This window comes from Callospermophilus lateralis, chromosome 12 (assembly GCF_048772815.1).
Source record: "Callospermophilus lateralis isolate mCalLat2 chromosome 12, mCalLat2.hap1, whole genome shotgun sequence".
Taxonomy (NCBI): Eukaryota; Metazoa; Chordata; class Mammalia; order Rodentia; family Sciuridae; genus Callospermophilus; species Callospermophilus lateralis.
The window spans coordinates 29639074-29658303 of NC_135316.1; the positions used below are offsets into that span (position 1 = coordinate 29639074).

At 40.0% G+C, this 19230-nt stretch overlaps 1 protein-coding gene across 1 annotated transcript in view; it reads right to left on the minus strand.

Annotated features, from left to right (window-relative positions):
- Spata13 (spermatogenesis associated 13) overlaps positions 1 to 18895 on the minus strand; it is an 80323-nt gene extending 61428 nt beyond the window's left edge. Inside the window, exon 1 of the mRNA XM_077110675.1 lies at positions 17146 to 18895. Coding sequence (XP_076966790.1) covers positions 17146 to 18837 — 1692 coding nt within the window. The 5' untranslated portion in view covers positions 18838 to 18895. The remainder of the gene's footprint in view (positions 1 to 17145) is intronic.
- Positions 18896 to 19230: the final 335 nt, after the last annotated feature.

Sequence of the window (19230 nt, forward strand, 5' to 3'; positions counted from 1 at the left end):
AACAGAAGACTAAATCCAGGGTGTTAGCTGCTGGACCTGGCAAGGACCTGCTGCTGGAGCTGGCAGCTTCTGGGCAGCAGTTTGATGGGGGAAGAGCACTGAACTAAGATTGAGAGAACTAGATCAGGTGACTAAGTAGCTGTGTAATCTTGGACAAGTCACAACTAACTTCTCTGGATCTCAGATATTAGACTGGACACATCTCACGGCTCAAAATTTTGTAACCCTCAATAAAGCAATACCTTCTTTCTTTTTTTGGTCACAATGCAGAGGATCAAACCCAGGGCTTTACACATGCCAGGCAAGAATTCTACCATTGAACTACACCCCCAGACCCCCTTTTCATTTTTGAAACAATTCTTCAGAGTCAATGAAATGGTCAGAAAAACACAAGAGGTATGAAATCAGGCAGACTTCTGTGCTAGTCACTGTCTGGGCAACCAGCTAGCCTTGTAATCTCAGGGAAGTCAGTCAATGTCTCCCATTTGGCTCCCTAACTATACACAGGGGAAGAATAGGTCCTTGCAGGGATGAAATGTGATAATGGTAATAGGCCTTATCAGCTGGAGTTAGTGGTCACTCTTACAAAGCCATGTATGTCCTATCCCTGGGGTTTACTCCTGCCTGGAGGTAGACAGATGCTATCTCAGCAACTCCCTCAAAGTCTGGACACTTGAGTCCAAAGACCTGCTGGAGCAGAGCCAGCAGCAGCTGCAAGTCAGGCCTGATGCCTTCAGTTCTTCCATCCTGGGGCAAAGGAAAAAGGCTGTCATACCCCAGGCACAGGGAAGACAAGGAGAACACCCAGAGACAGTAAGTTGGTAAGGCAGGCAATGGCTGAGGATGTAGCCTCAGGCATCCCCACCCTGTCCTTACCCACAAGACTGGCTGGATCTGAAGAAAGCTAAATGGTGGTGGCCCAAGAAGGCACATCTCCTGCCAGTGACAACAAAGATCTGAACCGTAGGCCCTAAGATTTCCAGTCTGATGAGTTTGAACATTCAAGAAGATCATGCACCATGAAAATTTGGTGAAGTGCCAAGGAAGCAGGAAGGGATTAGTAGATATTCTATTTCAACCTCCTCATTTTTCAAATTAGAAACATTGAGACCTGAAGATGTTCAGTGACTTGCCCCAGTCACAGAGCCAGTTCGTGGCAACAAAGACCCTGAAGAGGGAATCTCATAATTTCTGTCCCACAAGTTTTCCAGCAGTCTCACAGAGGATCCTAGCAGTCTTCACTTACCCTGTTCTCCACCTTTTCTTGTTTGTTTGTTTGTAGTGCTAGGGATCAAACCTAGGCCTTTGTGCATGCTTGGCAAGTGTTCCACCACTGAGCTATATATACCCTAGCCCTCTCCACTGATTCTCTCTCACTGCTAGAATGCTGCCTCTACATCAAGGCACTATGAAGGGGCCCAGATTATGTTACTATGTAATAAGAATTATTCTGAGTCCAAGGCATTGAAGAATAGGCTTTGTTTCTGAACTGTTACCTGCCTAAAAGCAGAGGTTCCCCAAAGGAAAATCCATGCCTAAATAGACATCTATCTTATCTCCTATTTCTTCTCCTAAAAGCCCATTTATCTCTCTTAAAGGACATTTGCTTTTCCTCTAAATTCCCTTCTCCCCCTCCCCTTTCCCTATCAAGATGGTATATAAACCTCAAATTCCAATCACCCACTAGAGCCACATTTTTCTGTGCATCCCTACAAACCTACATATACCAGAATTAAAAAATCTGTTTTGCTAATCTATTGTTTGTCAATTTAATGCACAGATCTCCAAACACAGCACCTAAGAGGGTAGAGGAAAAGTTTTCCTCCTCAATGCCACCATGGAAAGATATAAGCAAAACCATGAAAGTTGCAATTATTTTCTGAATTACAAACAAATATTACAACTGGTATATACAAAATATATATAACAGATTATACACAAAAATGATAATGGATAGCTGAAATAAATTATTAAATCAACTGACACAATTTAAGTACATAGTGAGAATAAACCCACTTATAACACTGCAATAAAAAGGTTCAGAAATAACATGCTAGAAAAACAGAAGTAGAACAGAATCAGAGGTAAGAAATAGTCTATTCAATGCTGTATGTGAGGTTTTATTTGTTTTTTGTTTGTTTGTTTCCTTTTGTCAAAGGAACTTAGCTTGTTTTGGCACTTATGCAATATGCTATTTTTTTCCTTTTGTCAAAGGAATTTAGTTTGTTTTGGCACTTATGCAACTTGCTATTTTTTTCTTACTGATACTGAAAATAAGGAAATACTCCAGGAAGTGATCAGGGCTAAATGAAGGTAGGTGTGCCTAAATCAGGCCATTACACAGCAGGTGAAGGGGCACAAGATTATTCCTTCAACACATCACACCTCAGTGTCAGCTATTGTGTTTGACACATATAAAAACAAACTATAATTTGATTTTTCAGTGCTTATACAGTTCTACTGAAGATACAAACGAAGCATTGATTGTTCTAGGAACTGCAAAATTTAGTTAACAGGACAACACATAACTAAAACGGACATATCCATTTCATGCCCAGTGAAGTACAGAGAGAAGGATGTAAGCTTCAGATTAAAGCTTACATTCACATATTTGATCTCAGGCAGAAGAGAGTTAAATCCCTTATTTAAAAACAAAACAAAACACTCTGAGGGATATTCTAAAACTAAATCTTTTTGTGTGTGTGTGGTTCAGGGATCGAACCCAATACCTTGCACATTTTAGGAAAGTAACCAACTGCTGAGCTAGCCGCATCCCCAGAACAAACTAAATCTTAGTTTTGTTTTTAGCAAAATTCACATACTTCAGAAATACTGAAGGTACAGGCTTCAAGGTACAGGCTCATTCCAGGGAGTACAATTTGACTGAATTTTTGTGAAACTGAAAACACAGACAGCAACAAACTTCTACAATCTGAGAACCTACCTCTGACTTGGCCATGGGCAAGGGCAGCCCACAGACACACTGAAGAAACAAGCAGTTGACCATGTCCATGTTCTCTAGAGTTTTTCTTGCCTTTAAAGCCCTGTAATCAGGGGCTTACATGGTCAGGCCAGAGCCCTGCCTGGTCCAATCCAGCAGCCTCAGCTAGGATCACTCCAGGGCTCCATAAGCTTGAGTGGCCAATTCACACCCAAGTCATAAACTTTTGTAAACAGACTTTGCAATGTAGTCACTGCCCTTTTAACTCTTACTTCTCCGTGTACTTTTAATGTACTTTTCCTAGTCAGTATGATACACTTTCTTTCTATACAAGATTTCTTTTTTTTTAACTTTACAAAAATGCAAAGTTAATATAGGCTGTTATCTCCAGCTAGACATTTCAAATTCTTTTTGAAATCATGATAAGAGCAAATTATGAACACAAGAAAAATAAAAAAAATTTTTATAAAGCACCTGGATTTTACATGCATCTCTTCAGAAGCTTGACCCACAGTAACCATAAAGGATCGATCAGCAAAGGTTGTGGGTTGATAGTGTCCCCCCAAGGATATCCTCAAGGTACATGTGAATGTGATGTTATTTGTAGACTGGAATTTTTGCAGATGTAACCAAGTTAAAATGGGATCACCCTGGATTAGGTGGGACCTAATTCAATAGCTGCTGTCCTTATAAGCAGAGGGAAATTAGGGAAGGCACAGACAAATAGGAAAGGGAGCAAGCCATGAGAGGAGCATAGAATGAACTGATGCACTGACAAACCAAGGTACACCAAGGCTCACTGGCTACCTCCAGAAGCTTGATAAGGCAAAGGATCCCCCTGAAGACTTTTGCAGGGATCTTGGCCCCGCCCATCATACTTTGATTTTTGAACTTGCCTCCAGAACTGTGAAAGAAAAATTATCTGTTGCTTTAATCCATCTAGTTTCTGGTAATTTATTTTGACAACCATAGTAAACTAGTACAACAAGACAATTCAGAAAGAAATATTACAAGCAAGGAAATTAAAGATGCATTGTGAAGATTCAAAAAAAACAAAAAAACAAAAAACTGAACTAAAGCAAAGGGACTGTGATAGAAAGGGCTTTCCCAAAATGCATATTAATGCAATAAGCTAGCCTTATTTCCCGTCGGGTTCAACAGCCCCAGATGCCATAAGGAATTCAGGTATTGTTACAGAGATGGAGGTGACAGTTAATGCTGTAGAGGATGCAAGGATGCAACAACAATAGGAATAAAATTTGAAGGCCTACAAGGTGCCAGATCCATGCCAAGCCTGCACAAGAGCTTACTGAATCTTCACAACTAGGAGGCAGGTACTATTTGACACATTTTACTGAATTAAGACCTTGGGGTTAAAATAAATAACTTGCTCACATTGGTAGAGTCTATCTTATAATCCAGGCTATCTGATTTCAGAATCTCTGCTCTTTCCATTCTGTGACATGCTTTGTTGGCTTACATACTTAAAGAGGGAAAATAGAACTTTTAAATCTTCCTTCATTGTCCAAAAATAAGAAAATAAAGAAAGGAGGTCTTTATTTTTTTAAGCTTTTACAAACTTAGATGTAGAAATACTTTGAGGAAGAGGAGTGAGAGCGACAGTTATCAGAGCCTCTGATAACAGGTAAATGGTAGTTTGGAGAAACCTACAGAACCTTTCTCAGAAGCCCATTTTTAAAGACAAAATAAGTCAAGGACTTTGTACCACAGTTATCAAAATATTGAAAGAAATATTATATAGTAATAAATATCAGATATGAATAGCAGGACTAGTGTTGGTCTAATATCTGCCATATTCTCATCATCATATTGATGAGCATAAGCAGAGATGTTTCAAGATATTAGCAAAGAATGTTATATAATGTAAAAAGATCTGTGATCTGACAATATCACAGGTATTGTTAAAATTGTTCTTCTTGGATTTTAACATTCATAACAGAAGGAAATGTTACATTTTAGCTTGAGGTTAGTGAAAATAAAAATAAAATCTCTGCTCCCTAATTTCTCTCCATGGAACCTTTGTATACAACTAGGTTATATACAACTAGATACCACTTACAAGAAGCTGGTGATAATGGCATGTGATCCAATTTCAGAAAAATGAAACCTGAGTCCCTATATCTTTTAAAATCCAAATAGTAGCAGCTCATTATTTAGAACTACCAGTAACCCTTATCTGAAATGCCTGACTCCAAAACTTCCAGGTATTTTTTTGATTTGGGAATATTTGTAATATATAAGCATGGAAACCAAAATAAATACAAAATTCACTTGTATTTCATATATACCTTCTACAAATAGAAGGTGATTTAATTTTTTTGGAGTACTGGGGAGTGAACCCAGTAATGTTCTATCACTGGGCTACCACATCCACCATCCTTTTTTATTTTTTTGGTTGGGGGATAGGATCTCACTAAGTTGCCCAGGCTGGCCTCCAACTTGCAATCCTCCTGCCTCAGTCTTCCCACTTGCTGGGATTACAGGCATACACCACCATACCCAACTTGAAAGTACTTGTAAACTCCCTCCCCACATACTGGGGATTGGACTTGGGTGCTTTCATCACTGAGCTAGACACCTGCCCCCATTTATTATTTATATATTGCAGAACTGGGTATTAAACCCATAGGTACTCTACCACTGAGCTATATTCCCAGACCTCCTTTCTTTATTTTTTTATTTTGGGACAATGTCTAAGTTGCTGAAGTTGGCCTTGAACTTGTGATCCTTCTTCTTTAGTCTCCTGAATCACTAGGACTGCAAGTATACACCATCATGCCCAGCTTTTAGAACATTTGGATTTGAGATATTCAGATTGGGGATGCTCAACCTGTACAGCTCATTACCTAATTCCCCTTAAATGAAAATTAATGTGTTGTAATGAGCAAAACCCTGCATAGGCCCATTCTGTGTGTACTGCAACTATACGTCCCAGGATTTTATTCATTTATTTATTTATTTATTTATTTATTTATTTATTTATTTATTTATTTATTTTGTCCCAGGATTTTAAATGGCTGAGAAAAATAATCATAAGATCTCAGATAAATTATCCAATTTGGAAGGGTTAAAGGCAAGAATTAGGATATGTTTATATATTCAGAAAAAGAGAAATTTGAGCCCTAATGACTATCATGCCAACAGCCAGTCCCTCCCTCTAATTTCCTGCACCAATTAACTCCCCAACTTCTCTTCACTGGGCGGCACTGGATCATTCTATATAAAGGGAAAACTCATGCCAAATGGTTGCCTTTTCCCCATGCTGTGAGAGGTGCAAGAAACACAGGTGATATTCAGGTTACAGAGTGACCTACAGTCCTTTATACTCCTGCCTCTCTGTCAATGAAACCTACAGTATCCCTTCCAATAATCACTGCAGACACATCAAAATGCACATCTGTCACCCAGAGGGCTGGAAATTAATTCCCATCCTGAATACTCTTTGATCTTAATTGTTACAGGGAAGCTTGGGGAGAGAAAAATAGAACAGGAGAAAAACAGATATGCTGGAACCAATTTCTTAATCATCAAGCTAAAATTTCCCTCAGAGAATACTGACATTCACATTCCTGTATTTTAGAATTTTACCAAAATTCTAAAAATTTCCTGTATTTTAGAATTTTACCAAAATTCTAAAAATTCTTTGTATATCTTTATTTTAATAAATGTTTTTATTAGTGCATTATGATCTTAGTTTGCCTTTCACTACTCCAAAATTAAAACAAGGCCCTAATTAAAAGAAATAAGAAAATTTATTTATTTGTTTAGTTTACAGTCCTGAGCATTGAACTCAGGACCTTACGCAGGCTATGCAAACACTCAAATATTGATCAACACCCCTAGCCCAGTGTTTCAAAAACTTCAGAATGTTTATCACGCATTACACCATAATATGCCGAACTGGAGATGTAGTTCAGTGGTAGCGCACTTAACTAGCATGCTTGGGGTCCTGGGTTTGATTCCCCAGCACTGCAAAAAAATTTTTTTTAAAGCACACGTGCATGTGCGCACACACAGGATGTATAATATCATTTATACCTGATTAAAAATAGTTATTATAGTATTTTCTATAAAAGTGAGCAATGTCACCTGAACTGAAAAAAGGAAAAACAGGAGGGATGTGGTTAGAACACTTGCCTAGCAGCATGAAGTCCTGGTTTTCATCCCAAGTACTACCAAAAAAAAAAAAAAAAAAGCAAAGGGCCACTTCATTCAATGAGTAAAAAGAACTCTCAAGCCTGACACAGTGGCCTGAGCCTGTAATCCCAGCTATTAGTGAGATAGAGGCAGGAGGATCATTTGAGCCTGGGCAACCAAGTGAGGACTCCCGTCCCCCAATCTTGGCCCATCTCTCTCACTTTTCTGGCAGCACAGGGATTGAATCGAAGGCCTCAAACATGTTAGGCAAGCAAAAGCAGTAGCAGTAACTAAGCTATACTCCCAGCCCTTTTTATTGAGACAGGGTCTCACTAAATTGCCAACATTGGCCCCAAATTTGCCATCTTCCTGCCTCAGCCTCCTGAAGTGCTGAGACTGCATCAACATGACTGGTCAAGGTCCTGTCTCTAAGTTTAAAAAAAAAAAGAAAAGTTGGCAGTGGAATTATCATTATTCAATAATCAGAGAGAGAGAGAGAGAGAAAAATTATAATACTATATCCCATAAGTAAGTACAAACATTATATGCGAATTTTAAAAAGTTAGCAAAGAGCCTTTTACTTAGATGTTCAGGCATGTGATTCCATCTCCTTTTCCCATTATTTTTAATGAGAAAATTCTATTTGATAATTCACTAGAGAAAAGCTATTCTAGAAATGAGCCATTGTAAGGTTCAAAAACTACATGCGTATATTATCATTTCCTTTAGATTTTATAATTTTAAAAATAATCTTAGGATAGGTTTTTAAATTTATAAGGTGTCAAATGCAGAGAACCCATTCAGAAATACTTTGAAACTTTTCACTAGAAAAAGAATGTCTCTGTATGTAATAATGAGCATAAACCTTTTCAGAGCAAGTGGAAACTGCTTTTAAAAAGGAGAGTTAGAAAATGACTCAATTTTTAAAGTAAAAGGCTACTTTTCCCTTTAAACTCATGATCTGAATTTCTGATTTCTGATTTCTACAAGAGATCCTTCTTCATATTAGGAATTTTTTTCCTGCAAAACGAAAAAGGAAAACAAAGACAGACACACATACCACACAACTAAAAACACTCTAGGAGAAGCTAAATTTAAGCTAACACAAAGATAACTAATAGAAACCATGTTACTTGTTTTCAAATCCCACTAAAATGCACCCATGAAAGAAAAATATCTGTTGAATTCCCATTCAGGGTTGCTATTTAGGAGTGTATGTGTGTGTGTGTGTATTTAGGAAATATTACACTGAGAGTCACAGCACATGTATCTGTAACAAAATGTTAAATTCATACATGTGTGCTCGCATGTGCGTACACACGCATGTATAAATACAAGCCAGTAAATTCTGGGGATCAAAACTAGGTTTTGTGCATGCTAGAATCTACCACAGAGCTATACTCCCAACATCCCCCCCTAAGTATTTTTTAAATGCACTAATACTATATTTTAAAGTGCTCTTTCCAATTGCAAATGCAATTACTATGATTCAAATTCTAGGACATTTTCGTCAGAGAAAATGAATGAGAACCTAATACAGTATGAGAACTCGCATTCTCTGTGGCATTAAAAGGCAGTTTGTTAGGTGAAGGTGAGAAAACTGGATGTCCATAATTAAAAGAATTAACCTTCACAGGATACACAAAAATCACTAAAAATGGAGCAGCCTTAGAACTTTCAGAAGACAATCTAGGAGAAAAATCTCTGTGACCTTGGGAATATCAAAAACTTCTTACCTCTAAACAGTAAAAGCTTGTAATTGGACTTTAATAAAACTAGAAACTTTGATGAAGGTGTGTGACTCAGTGGTAGGGCACTTGCTTTAGCATGTTGGAAGCCTTAGGTTCCCTTCCCAATACTACTATAAAACAAGAAAGAGAGAGACAGGGAGAAGGAGGGAGGGAGGGAGGGAGGGAAGAAGAGAGAGAGAATGTTTGAGAACCTACAACCTTTGAGAACCTGGAACATTTTACTCTTTGAAAGACATGATTGAATAAAATAAAGGCAAGAAAAACTAAGAGGGGATATTTGTAATTTATATAATGTTAATTTTATGTGTTGACTTGACTGAGCTAGGGGATACCCAATATAGTTAGTACAGCATTATTTATGGGTGTGTCTTTGAGAATGTTTCCAGAAGACATTGGCATTGAAGTCAGTGGTCTGGGTAAGGAAGATCTACCCTCACCAACAGGAGAGGGCATCATCCAGTTTGTTAGTGGGCCCAAATAGGACAAAAAGGCTGAGGGATGGAGAATTCCCTTCTCTCATTGAGTGAGGTCATCCATCTCCTCCTGCCCCAGGATGTTGGAGCTCCTGGGTTTTGGGTCTTTAACTCCACAACTCATGCTGGATCCTCACCCTTGCATTCACGCTCTGGCCTTCAGACTTGTAATGAACTATACCACTGGCTTTCCTGGGACTCCAGCTTGCAGTGGCAGATGGTGAGACTTAGTCTCCATGATCACATCAGCCAATTCCCACAGTAAATTTCACACATATGTTGGTTCTATTTCTCTGGAGAACTCTAATCCATCATATACCTGACAAACAATTTGCATCCAGGATATTTAAAGAAATCTCAGTGGCTCAATAATAAGACAATAAAAAATGTAATAAAGTTAGGAACAAAAGATCTGAATAGCTATATAAAGGACTAATAAGTGCATGAAAAGATGGTCAACATCATTAGTCACTAGAGAAGTGCTAAGTAAAGCCAAAAGGAAACCCCACTATATACCTACTAGAAGAGTCAGAATCTAGAACACCAAGCACTGGTAAAGATGTGGGAAAACTACAGTCTTCCTATCTTGCTGGTGGGAATCAAAAATGGTCCATTATTTAGGAAAACAACTTTTGTGGTTCCTTAAATGGTCAAAATTGGAATCAGCAAATGATCCAGCAATTCTTCTCCAAGGCATCCACCCAAGAGAAAGAAAAATCATATTTCCACATAAGAACTTGTGTATCAATGTTCATAGCAGCTTTATACATACTAACCCAAAGGTGGAAACAATCCCAGTCTGTACTGACTGATGAATACATAAACAAAAGTGTTCTGTCCATATAATGGAATATTATTTGGCCAAAAAAAGCAATGAAGTACTGATGTATACTGTAGCACAGGTAAATCTTGAGAATATGCTCAGTGAAAGAAGCTAGTGCTAAAACATCACATATTACATGATTCTATTTTTGGAAGTGTCCAGAATTAAGATAACAAGTAGATGGGGGTTGTCTAGGAATAAAAGGGGACTGCAAATGGGCATGAGGTTTCTTTCTGGGGTGGTGGAAATTTCTAAAATTAGATAATGCTACTAGCTACACAACTCCATAAATTAGCTAAATGTCACTGAATTGTTCACTTAGTAAAAGTACACAGACATAAAGCAGATCAGTAGTTGCCTGGTTTGGGGTGAGAATAAGGATTAACTACAAAAGGGTCAAAACTTTTCATGGAGATATAAATGTCCTTTAACTGACTACGGTTATACGTTTCCTAAAATCAACAAACTTATAACAGATTCATTTAACGTTATGCAAATTCTACCTCCATAAATCTACTAAACTCTGGAGTAGACTTTCTGCTTCTATAATGCAGCATTGTCTTTCTGGTTCTAGGAATAGTAAAATCGCTATTGATAACTTCTCAACTGTTTAATCTCCCAACTAGCAATCTGAACAACCTGAACTGCAATGCCTAGCTGACACTGTATCATGGATCTACACCTCTGACCAACCTATGGGATGAGCACCTTGACCTTGGAGCTATCATTGTATCTGAAGTGTCCATCACCATCCTTAAACTCCACAATGCTCATTCAAAATGGAAGCAGGCCTGAATACAAATCCAGCCCCTGTTCACCTGCTGGATCATTCTATTACTATACACAGAAGGAAGAATTTATTTTGATGATACTGTAGCTTGCAGTAGTACCATAAAAATCCCTTCCTTTCTCTTTCCAGACCATAGTGATGATGGCTTGCTTGACTACTGGCATCCCAACACAATTTACCTCTGGGTCACAGTCATCTCTGCCCTCTCTCTCCCCACAAACATTCATACACTTAAATGTAAAATGTAAACTGCTAAGTACTTTTGGAACCCATTCCCTCCTCTCCATTTCCACAGCCTTAGTACAGGTCTCAAGGCCTCTGGACTAGACTAGTTAGGATCACTGTTGTGATCCTGGCCGCCCCCATTCACCCCTTCCTACACAGCTGCCTGGTCAGTCTCAGCCCCACAAGTCCCTCTGTGGCCCCTGCTCAAATGCTCTCCACAGCTTGCAGGGTGAAGTCCAAGTCCACTGGTCCAAGCAGGATCCTTCCTAATCATAGCAGACCACTCTTATCTCCTGCTTCCCCACCCATCCACCCCATGTAAGAGTTACACTGAGCATAACACATTAGTCACTCTGCTGAATTCCCATGAGAGCATATTTAGGGGTGCTAAATACATGCACCACCTCATTTAACCTTCAAAACAACCTGTGCAGTAGGAACTTTTGCTAGTCCCAAGTTTATGGCCAAGAAATATAGAGACATAGGAAGCAGCAGGGCTGAGGTCCAGGGACTGTCTCTCCTTCCATGTCTTCCCATCAGCCTGGAAGGCCCATCCACTCCTCAACTGCTACCCCTGTGCTCCCATCCTACCCTTTCTTCAAGACCCCCCTTGACTGTCTCTGTCTAATTGTGCCACTTTTGCCCCAGAGTTACTAACCTTTGGTGCCCCTGTGGCATTTTGTACTTTCCCAGGAGGAGCCCTTATCACTATTATCATGCTAATTTGCATACACTGCAGTCTGCCAGTTAGACTATGAACCCAGGAGAATAAGGGCAGCTTTGTAGCTTTTTTTTCTAACTGCTCTTTTTCTTGTATGTGGCACACAGCAGGTGTTAACTGACAAAGTATCTCACTATTTATTATGTGTTCTTTGCCTTCCAAAGTTTCATCCACTCCTGTTCCTTTTTTACTTATCCCATGTCAACTCTAACAATTTCAAGCTCTTTTCACCTCTGGGCTCCTGACAGCTTTTTCTTTTTTTTAATCTAATGCCCCCCCCCCTTTTCTAATTCCCTTTTCTACTGAAGGTGGATTGATTTCTTAAATACGGGTCTGAGCCTGGCTCATCTCTGTTCATAAAATGTTACTGACTTCTCAGTGTTTACCAAGAACTGTATAGATACTTTGCTCTGGAATTTAAGTGTTTGTGACCGGGCTTTAACTGGATTATTCTACTATATCGAACCAAATTATATTATATCCTGTTATCTACAATAACAGAAATGTCTACACACCTGCCCAAATTTCTGTTCCTTAACAAACTGTCCCCTGTCTTCTTCATAACTGCTGGTAGAAATCCCATGTATTCAAATCAAATTTGATCATCCACAAGTCTTTATTGAATGGTACTGATTTGATACAACTGGATGAGAGTTGAAACTTTTCTGAAATTCGCAGCATTTTGCTTACCTCTCTGGTGGGATTTATTTCATTCTACATAGTTGTCCTGTGGTATACATACATTTGGGCTTAATCATGTTGACATCACCCACGCTGCTTTAATATAGCTATAGCTAATTGGTCATTTGAACCTGAAAATGTTCAACAAATTTGGTTTGGTGCATTACTGAATGAACCTATCAATGTTAGGGTATGCTGAAGCTTAACTCTTGGGCATTAAAAAAAAAAAAATCAGTCAGGTATGGTGGTACACACCCATAATCCCAATGACTTGGGAGGATGAGACAGGAGGATCACAAGTTCAAAACCAGCTTCAGCAAATTAGCAAGGCCCTAAAGGCTTAGTGAGATCCTATTTAAAAGAAAAGATTAAAAATTTTTTAAAAGGTAGGGGATGTGACTCAGTGGTTAATTAACCCTGGGTTCAATCCCCAGTACAAATAAATAAAATAAACAAACAAACAAAAATAAAACAAAGTGACTCCAAACTACTTCTCAATCCCCTGTAAGACTATAACATAGTATTATATCAAAAAAGAGATATGGAAAAAAAAAAAGCCTAACTTCACTCTGTCTTAACAAGCCAGGTCAACGTGCCAGATACAGTGGCTCACACCAATAATCAGTGACTCCAGAGGTTGAGACAGAAGGATTTCAAGTTCAAGCAACTTACTGAGACCCTGTCTCAAAATAAAAAATAAAAGGGCTGGAGATGAGATGCCATGGTTAAGTACCCCTGCATTAGACCCCCAAAACAAACAAACAAACAAAAGGCCAGGTCAATGAGAAGTGAACAAATCATCTAAAGGGATATTGATAACCACACAGTGGCAGCCAGTGTTAAAATGCTAAGCTAAATTGTTTAACAGGCACGATTTCATTGGTTCTTATAACCCTCTGAGGCAGATACAGATAATTCCACATTCTACTCTTGGGAAAAATGAAGCCAAAGAAAATATTCAAGTTTTCCCAGTTGGCCAAGATTAAGTATTATTTGAATGACAAAACTGAAATCTCAAACTAGAAGAATTTACCAGAAGATTATAGCTTACCTGTGCCTACACCTTTAAAATGAACAGGTAGCACTATAAATGCCAATGGTCATTTACTTGCCAGGATCTCTCTCTCTCTCTGTGGTGTGAGGGATGGAATCCAGGAACCTGCACATGCTAGGCAAGCTAGCTCCACCAGTGAGCTACATTCCCAGCCCTCAAACTGCACTTTTAAACTAAGGAACAATTTTAGAGACCTAGTCAACTGTTATTACAGCAAAGCTGACCACTAGGTGGCAGGAGTAGAACGTGTCTTATAAATGAAAGCAGCATGACATTTCCCCAGGTCTTTTTCACAGGAATAAACCACCTTGTCAAACTGCTTACAATTTTCCAAAAGATGATTCTGTCATTTTTAGTGTGGTATGCTACAAATAAATAATTCTAAATATTACTCTTCCTTATTGAGAGTTCATTATAATTTTTATTATCAATAACAGCATAATACATGCAGATTTCAACCTTTGTACATTTAACAATAAACACTGCTTAAATTTGCTTTAAACTTATAACTAGAATCATATTTGCAATGAACAAAATACCAAGTAACACCACATGAATCAAAATATAGTAAAGACTAAAATTCAATTTTCTGTAATGCTATGAAATTTTTAAAAAACTGCTTTTAAATCATGAAGGTTAGAATCCTTGGAGTTGGCAGTGTTTTATTTGTTCCACTTTGTTTTCGGTTTCTCGGTGTCAAAATTAAAGGCTTCAGGTCACAGTTTACAAGTACTTCTCTGTAAGTAATACTGATGATCCCCAATATATAAGATACAAATTGGGTAAACCATCATTATATTTTCTGTCTCTTTGTGGTGCTTGGGATTAAACTGAGGGCCTCAAGCATTATAGGCAAGTATCTACTACTGAGTTTCCATTCCCTATGTTTTTCTCTTTTTGACATTTTTGTTAAAAATTGAAGAGGGCCGGGTGTGGTGATACACACCTGTAATCCTAACAATGCAGGAGGATTACAAATTCAAGGCCAGCCTTGGCACCTTAGGGAGACCCTGTCTCAAAATAAAAAAATAAAAAGGGTTGGGGGATGTAGCTTAGTGGCAGAGCACCCCTAGATTATTACAATCCCCCTTATTGGGGCACTGCGGGGGGGGGAGGGGGCGCACAGGCGTAAAAGAAGAAGCTTAATATGCTACATAAGAATTTTGAGGACATGAATGCAATCTAAAAATGCAATGAACATCTTGAGGCAAATCTACAGAATCATCAACATCTGAGCTTTCTAATAAACTGAATTTTAATACCAGTGTTTCTTTTACTTTCTGTCTTTGGTGATCCCTTGTGAGTAGAAATCAAATATACTTAACTAATATCAGCAAATATACATGTGTAACTATACAGAATGGCCAAAATCACCCAAGCAAGTAATGCTTATTTTTGCTTATCTTTATTTAATATATGCTTAAGGATGAAATCTTTTCTTTCTTTGTCTTTTCTTTTTATCTCAGTACTGGGGATTGAATCCTGGGGCAATCTACCACTGAGCTACATCCAAGCCCTTTTAAAAAACTTTTTACTTTGAGACAAGGTTTCCTGATTAAGCTGTCCGAGCTGGCCTCAAACTTGTGATCCTCCTGCCTCAAGTTCCCAAGTTTCTGGGATTAGAGATGTGTGCCAACACACCCAGCAGGAATAAAATATTCAAACTATTTTTTTTAACTAATTTTGGAAATGAAATAAAATCCCATCTTTAACACAAAGAACTCTCTAGACAGACAAATTCTTTCTTAGGGAGGCAGGGCTCCAAATCATCAGTGGGGCAGAACAGGGTGTCTAGTGGAAGAAATATTATACTTCACCTTACCCAAGGCTATAGTTGGATACTGAATGCCCCCCCAAAGGTTCAATATAAAAGCTTGGTCCCAAGGTATTGGGAAATATAATGGACCTTTAAGGGGTGGGCTAGGCTAGTAGGAGGTTCTTAGAGCACTGGGCACATGCCCTAGAATGGAATTGTGGGACCCACTCATCTTTTCCCTGCTTTCTGGCTTCAGATGTCCCTCTGACACCTACTCCTGCCAGGATATGGCACCCTTGCCGGAAGCCCAAAACATCAGGGTTGTCCAATCTTAGACTTAAACCTCCAGAACCATGAGCCAAAATAACCCTCTCTTGACATCATAGTAGCCTAAGTCAGGTATTTTGTTATAGTCATTCAAAGCTAACTAACACACTCAGAAATGAATAAAAGTTTTGGTCAATTAAAAAAATCACAGCCAGCTGAACTGGAAGCCCTTCCCAAGGTTGGCAACTAGTTCTATGTCTTACAACTATTCCACAGGATTTTTTCAAAATATGCAAACGAACAAATGGTCATCAATATGAGAGAGCTCTAAAATGCAGACAGGCCTTCAGGTCTCCATTGTAACCTAGAATCATACTATGAGGCAGCTTCACTTTTCTAGCTACCCAGGGATCCCCAGCACCAAGGATCCTTTAAGATGATTTAGATCTCCTGAAAGTACTCTACAAAAATTCTACTTTGTGGGTTTTTCCAGAAGTTTCTACCCTCTAGGTATCTTTGGATAACAAAGGTCAAAACTAGACAGTCCCACTGGCTGCTTGTGTATTTGCAAATCTAGGTGTTCATCTTCTAACAGTCAGACAAAACAGAGATCCTCTCCAGAAATCAGAGGGAAAGAACAGTTTCTAGGGTTCCCCCACACCATGGCAAGCCAATTCATACCTGTGAAATACTCTGACGATGTATGTGAAGAATTATTTGCAATATATACACACACGGATGCATTTCCCCATCTTTCAGTTATGCAAGGTAATGTTACTGAATGCACTTATAAAGTGAAAATTATACAGTACAGTAAACTGTCTGGATGTGTGACAGAATGTGAAAAAAACATTGCTCTTGTAGCCTGACAGTTGTTTATTAGCTGATTGAATTCATGAGATACTTTAAGTTCTATTCTAAAAATAAGAACAATAACCATCATAAAAATCACTTTGAACAAACATCATCTGTGGGTTGACAGGTACTGAACTACATGTTTCTAATTCATTCCTAGGAAATAAAACAGACTTAGAACATGTAATGGTCTCCTAACACAAATAATATATTTATAAGAACTCTGTTAGAAAGGATACAGAAACAGTTTAAAATGTGAAAAAGAACTATTTGGGTAATAAAACTTGTTTCAAAAATGCAAAAAACTGAGAACACCTAATAGCCACATAGAATGTCCCTACCCCTGCAGACTCAGTAAAATGAATGGATGGTAAATATTACCTCAAGGAATTTGATACATTACCAATTCATTTCAAAAAAGAGATAGAAATTACTTCTGAACTTGGTAAAGAGCAAATTGACAACTCCCATCCCCACTAATAACTATGACATGATCAGCATAGGGCCACCAGTCACTATGACAGTTAAGGACCAAGAGCAACACCCCTGAATAGCATGGAAATCTCCAGCTGAGATGAAGACTGATAGTGGACAAGCACGGATCACTCAGCAAGGCCACCTACAGGAGGGACCTCTACCTGGACCCTTACCTCTTCCTTATTTTCCTTGGGACTGGCTGTCCCACAAAGGCTCAGCTGAGGGTGGCTGCCACTACCACTTCCATTGCCACCTTCGTCACCACATGTGGTTTGCACCGAGTCCTGGAAGGACACAGGCCTTGGCTCTCTCTGAGTGGAATCTTCTGTCCTTTCTTCACTTTCCACTGAACTCAGTGACAATGCACTGAGACTGTTGGGACACTTGGTGCCTCCGGTCCCTGGGCTCTGAGGGCTCTGGGGCTTGGGCGAGGTGGGCCTGAGAGGGATGGGAGGCTGCCTGGGGTCAAATGTAAACTGGCTGCCTGCATTTGGCTCACTGGAGGTTTTGCTCAACACTTTCGAGTCAACTGGACTTGAGGGGCTGCTGGCAGAGGGACCATCACTTTCTGGTGCCCGGGAGCTTTGGGCTTCAAGAGGAAACACTGCTGTGTCAACGTCCAGGCGGGGCTCCTGAGAAGGGGTAGAGCTCAAGCCAGGAGCTGTGGGGCAGGACGCAGTAGCACTGTGCCCCAGCGACACGCCTCGCCTCCTGTCCTGCTCAGTGTTGCTGGACACGCGGCGTGAGTAGTCATCATGCAGCCTGCTGTGCAGCCGGAGCCTGAGGTTGGCCTCGCTGGGGGAGGGGACCCCATTCTTGGAACCCTCTCTCTTCCAGGCAGCATCAGTCACATTGCTCATAAGTTTTAAGACTCTGTCAAAGTCCTTGGCCCTTATGGGGCTCTTCCAGCGTTTCATCCTTCTCTCTGACCCACCAAGTTTTTCAGAGTCTGCAGATGAACTGCTCAGGGTCCGTTGGGGTGTTTGCTTTTCATTAGCCACTCGAAGGTCTGCAAGATTGGAGGTGGACTTTCGTTTGAACGAACTTTTCTTCAGAAAGTTTAAGTTGTCTGTGCTCTTGCTCCTCCTGTAGATGATGCTGTTGTTTTCAGAGTCCTTCACTAGGATTTCACACAGGGTGGGCTCCTGAATGATGGGGGACAGGGGCCTAACATGGTTCTGAGGGGTGTGATGTTTCTCAGAATCCAGTAGATTGATGCGGCCCAGACCATAGGCCCTACGGATGCTGCGGGAGCGGTGGGTACTCCTCTGGAAGGCATCGTCTGTGTCCTCGGGGTCAGAGCCATCCGATGTACCTCCTTCCCCTGCCCTGTGGGGGTCACATGACTGTCCCAACAAGGAACATCTGCTAGCATCAATTCCCACCACGGCACCATTAGGGATTGCTTTCCCCAGGTCATGTTCTGATGCATCTTCCTTTGAGGCACCTAAGCCCTCCCGGTTCTGAATTCCTTGAAAGACAGAGGACTTCAGTTTTTTAAAAGATCCCATTTTCCGGAAGGAGGCCAGTGCATTCCATGTTGAAGAATTCCCCATCAGGACCATGGAACGGGGCCTCTCAGGATTGGCACTCATTCTTTTCCGGCTCACAGTGAAAAGACGCACGAGTTTGGAAGGGCTGACTCTGGCTTCGGGAGCTTCAGTGTCACTGCTAGGGCTGCTCCTACAGCTTCCATTCTGACATGCCGGGACAGTCACCATTCTGGGGTCCTTTGGATCTGAGGCTGAACAGGTGGCTGCCACACCCTGCCCATGGCCATTCTGAGCTGTTGTCATGTTCTTGGGGCAGGGCACCCGTGGCCACAGTGCAGTGTGCTTCAGACCCACATAGACATCTGTGTCCATAGGTCCCAGCTCCAGACCTTCATCTCCAGGGCCACCAGCCTGGCCTTCATAACTACTGTGTTCATGGGTCTCTGCAGAGGTGGCCACTGCCTGCAGCAGAAAAGAAAGCAGACAGTTAGCCATCTTGCCCACAGAGGAGCCTTTATAATCAGGGTCTAATTACTATGCTTAACAATTGCTAATAGAAAAAAAAGAAAGGCAAGTCCCACAATCAAACAAGAACTGCTTCTAAATTAAAGTTGTACTTCTCTTTTTTTTTTCCACTTCATTTCATAATAAATCAAGGCAAGAATGCAAACATATAGTCCTAAAAAAGAAAAAGATAGTTATGGGTTGGTGCGTTTACTATGAAGAACGCCTGAATTGCTGAAACCTATTTAAGTAAAAGTTTTT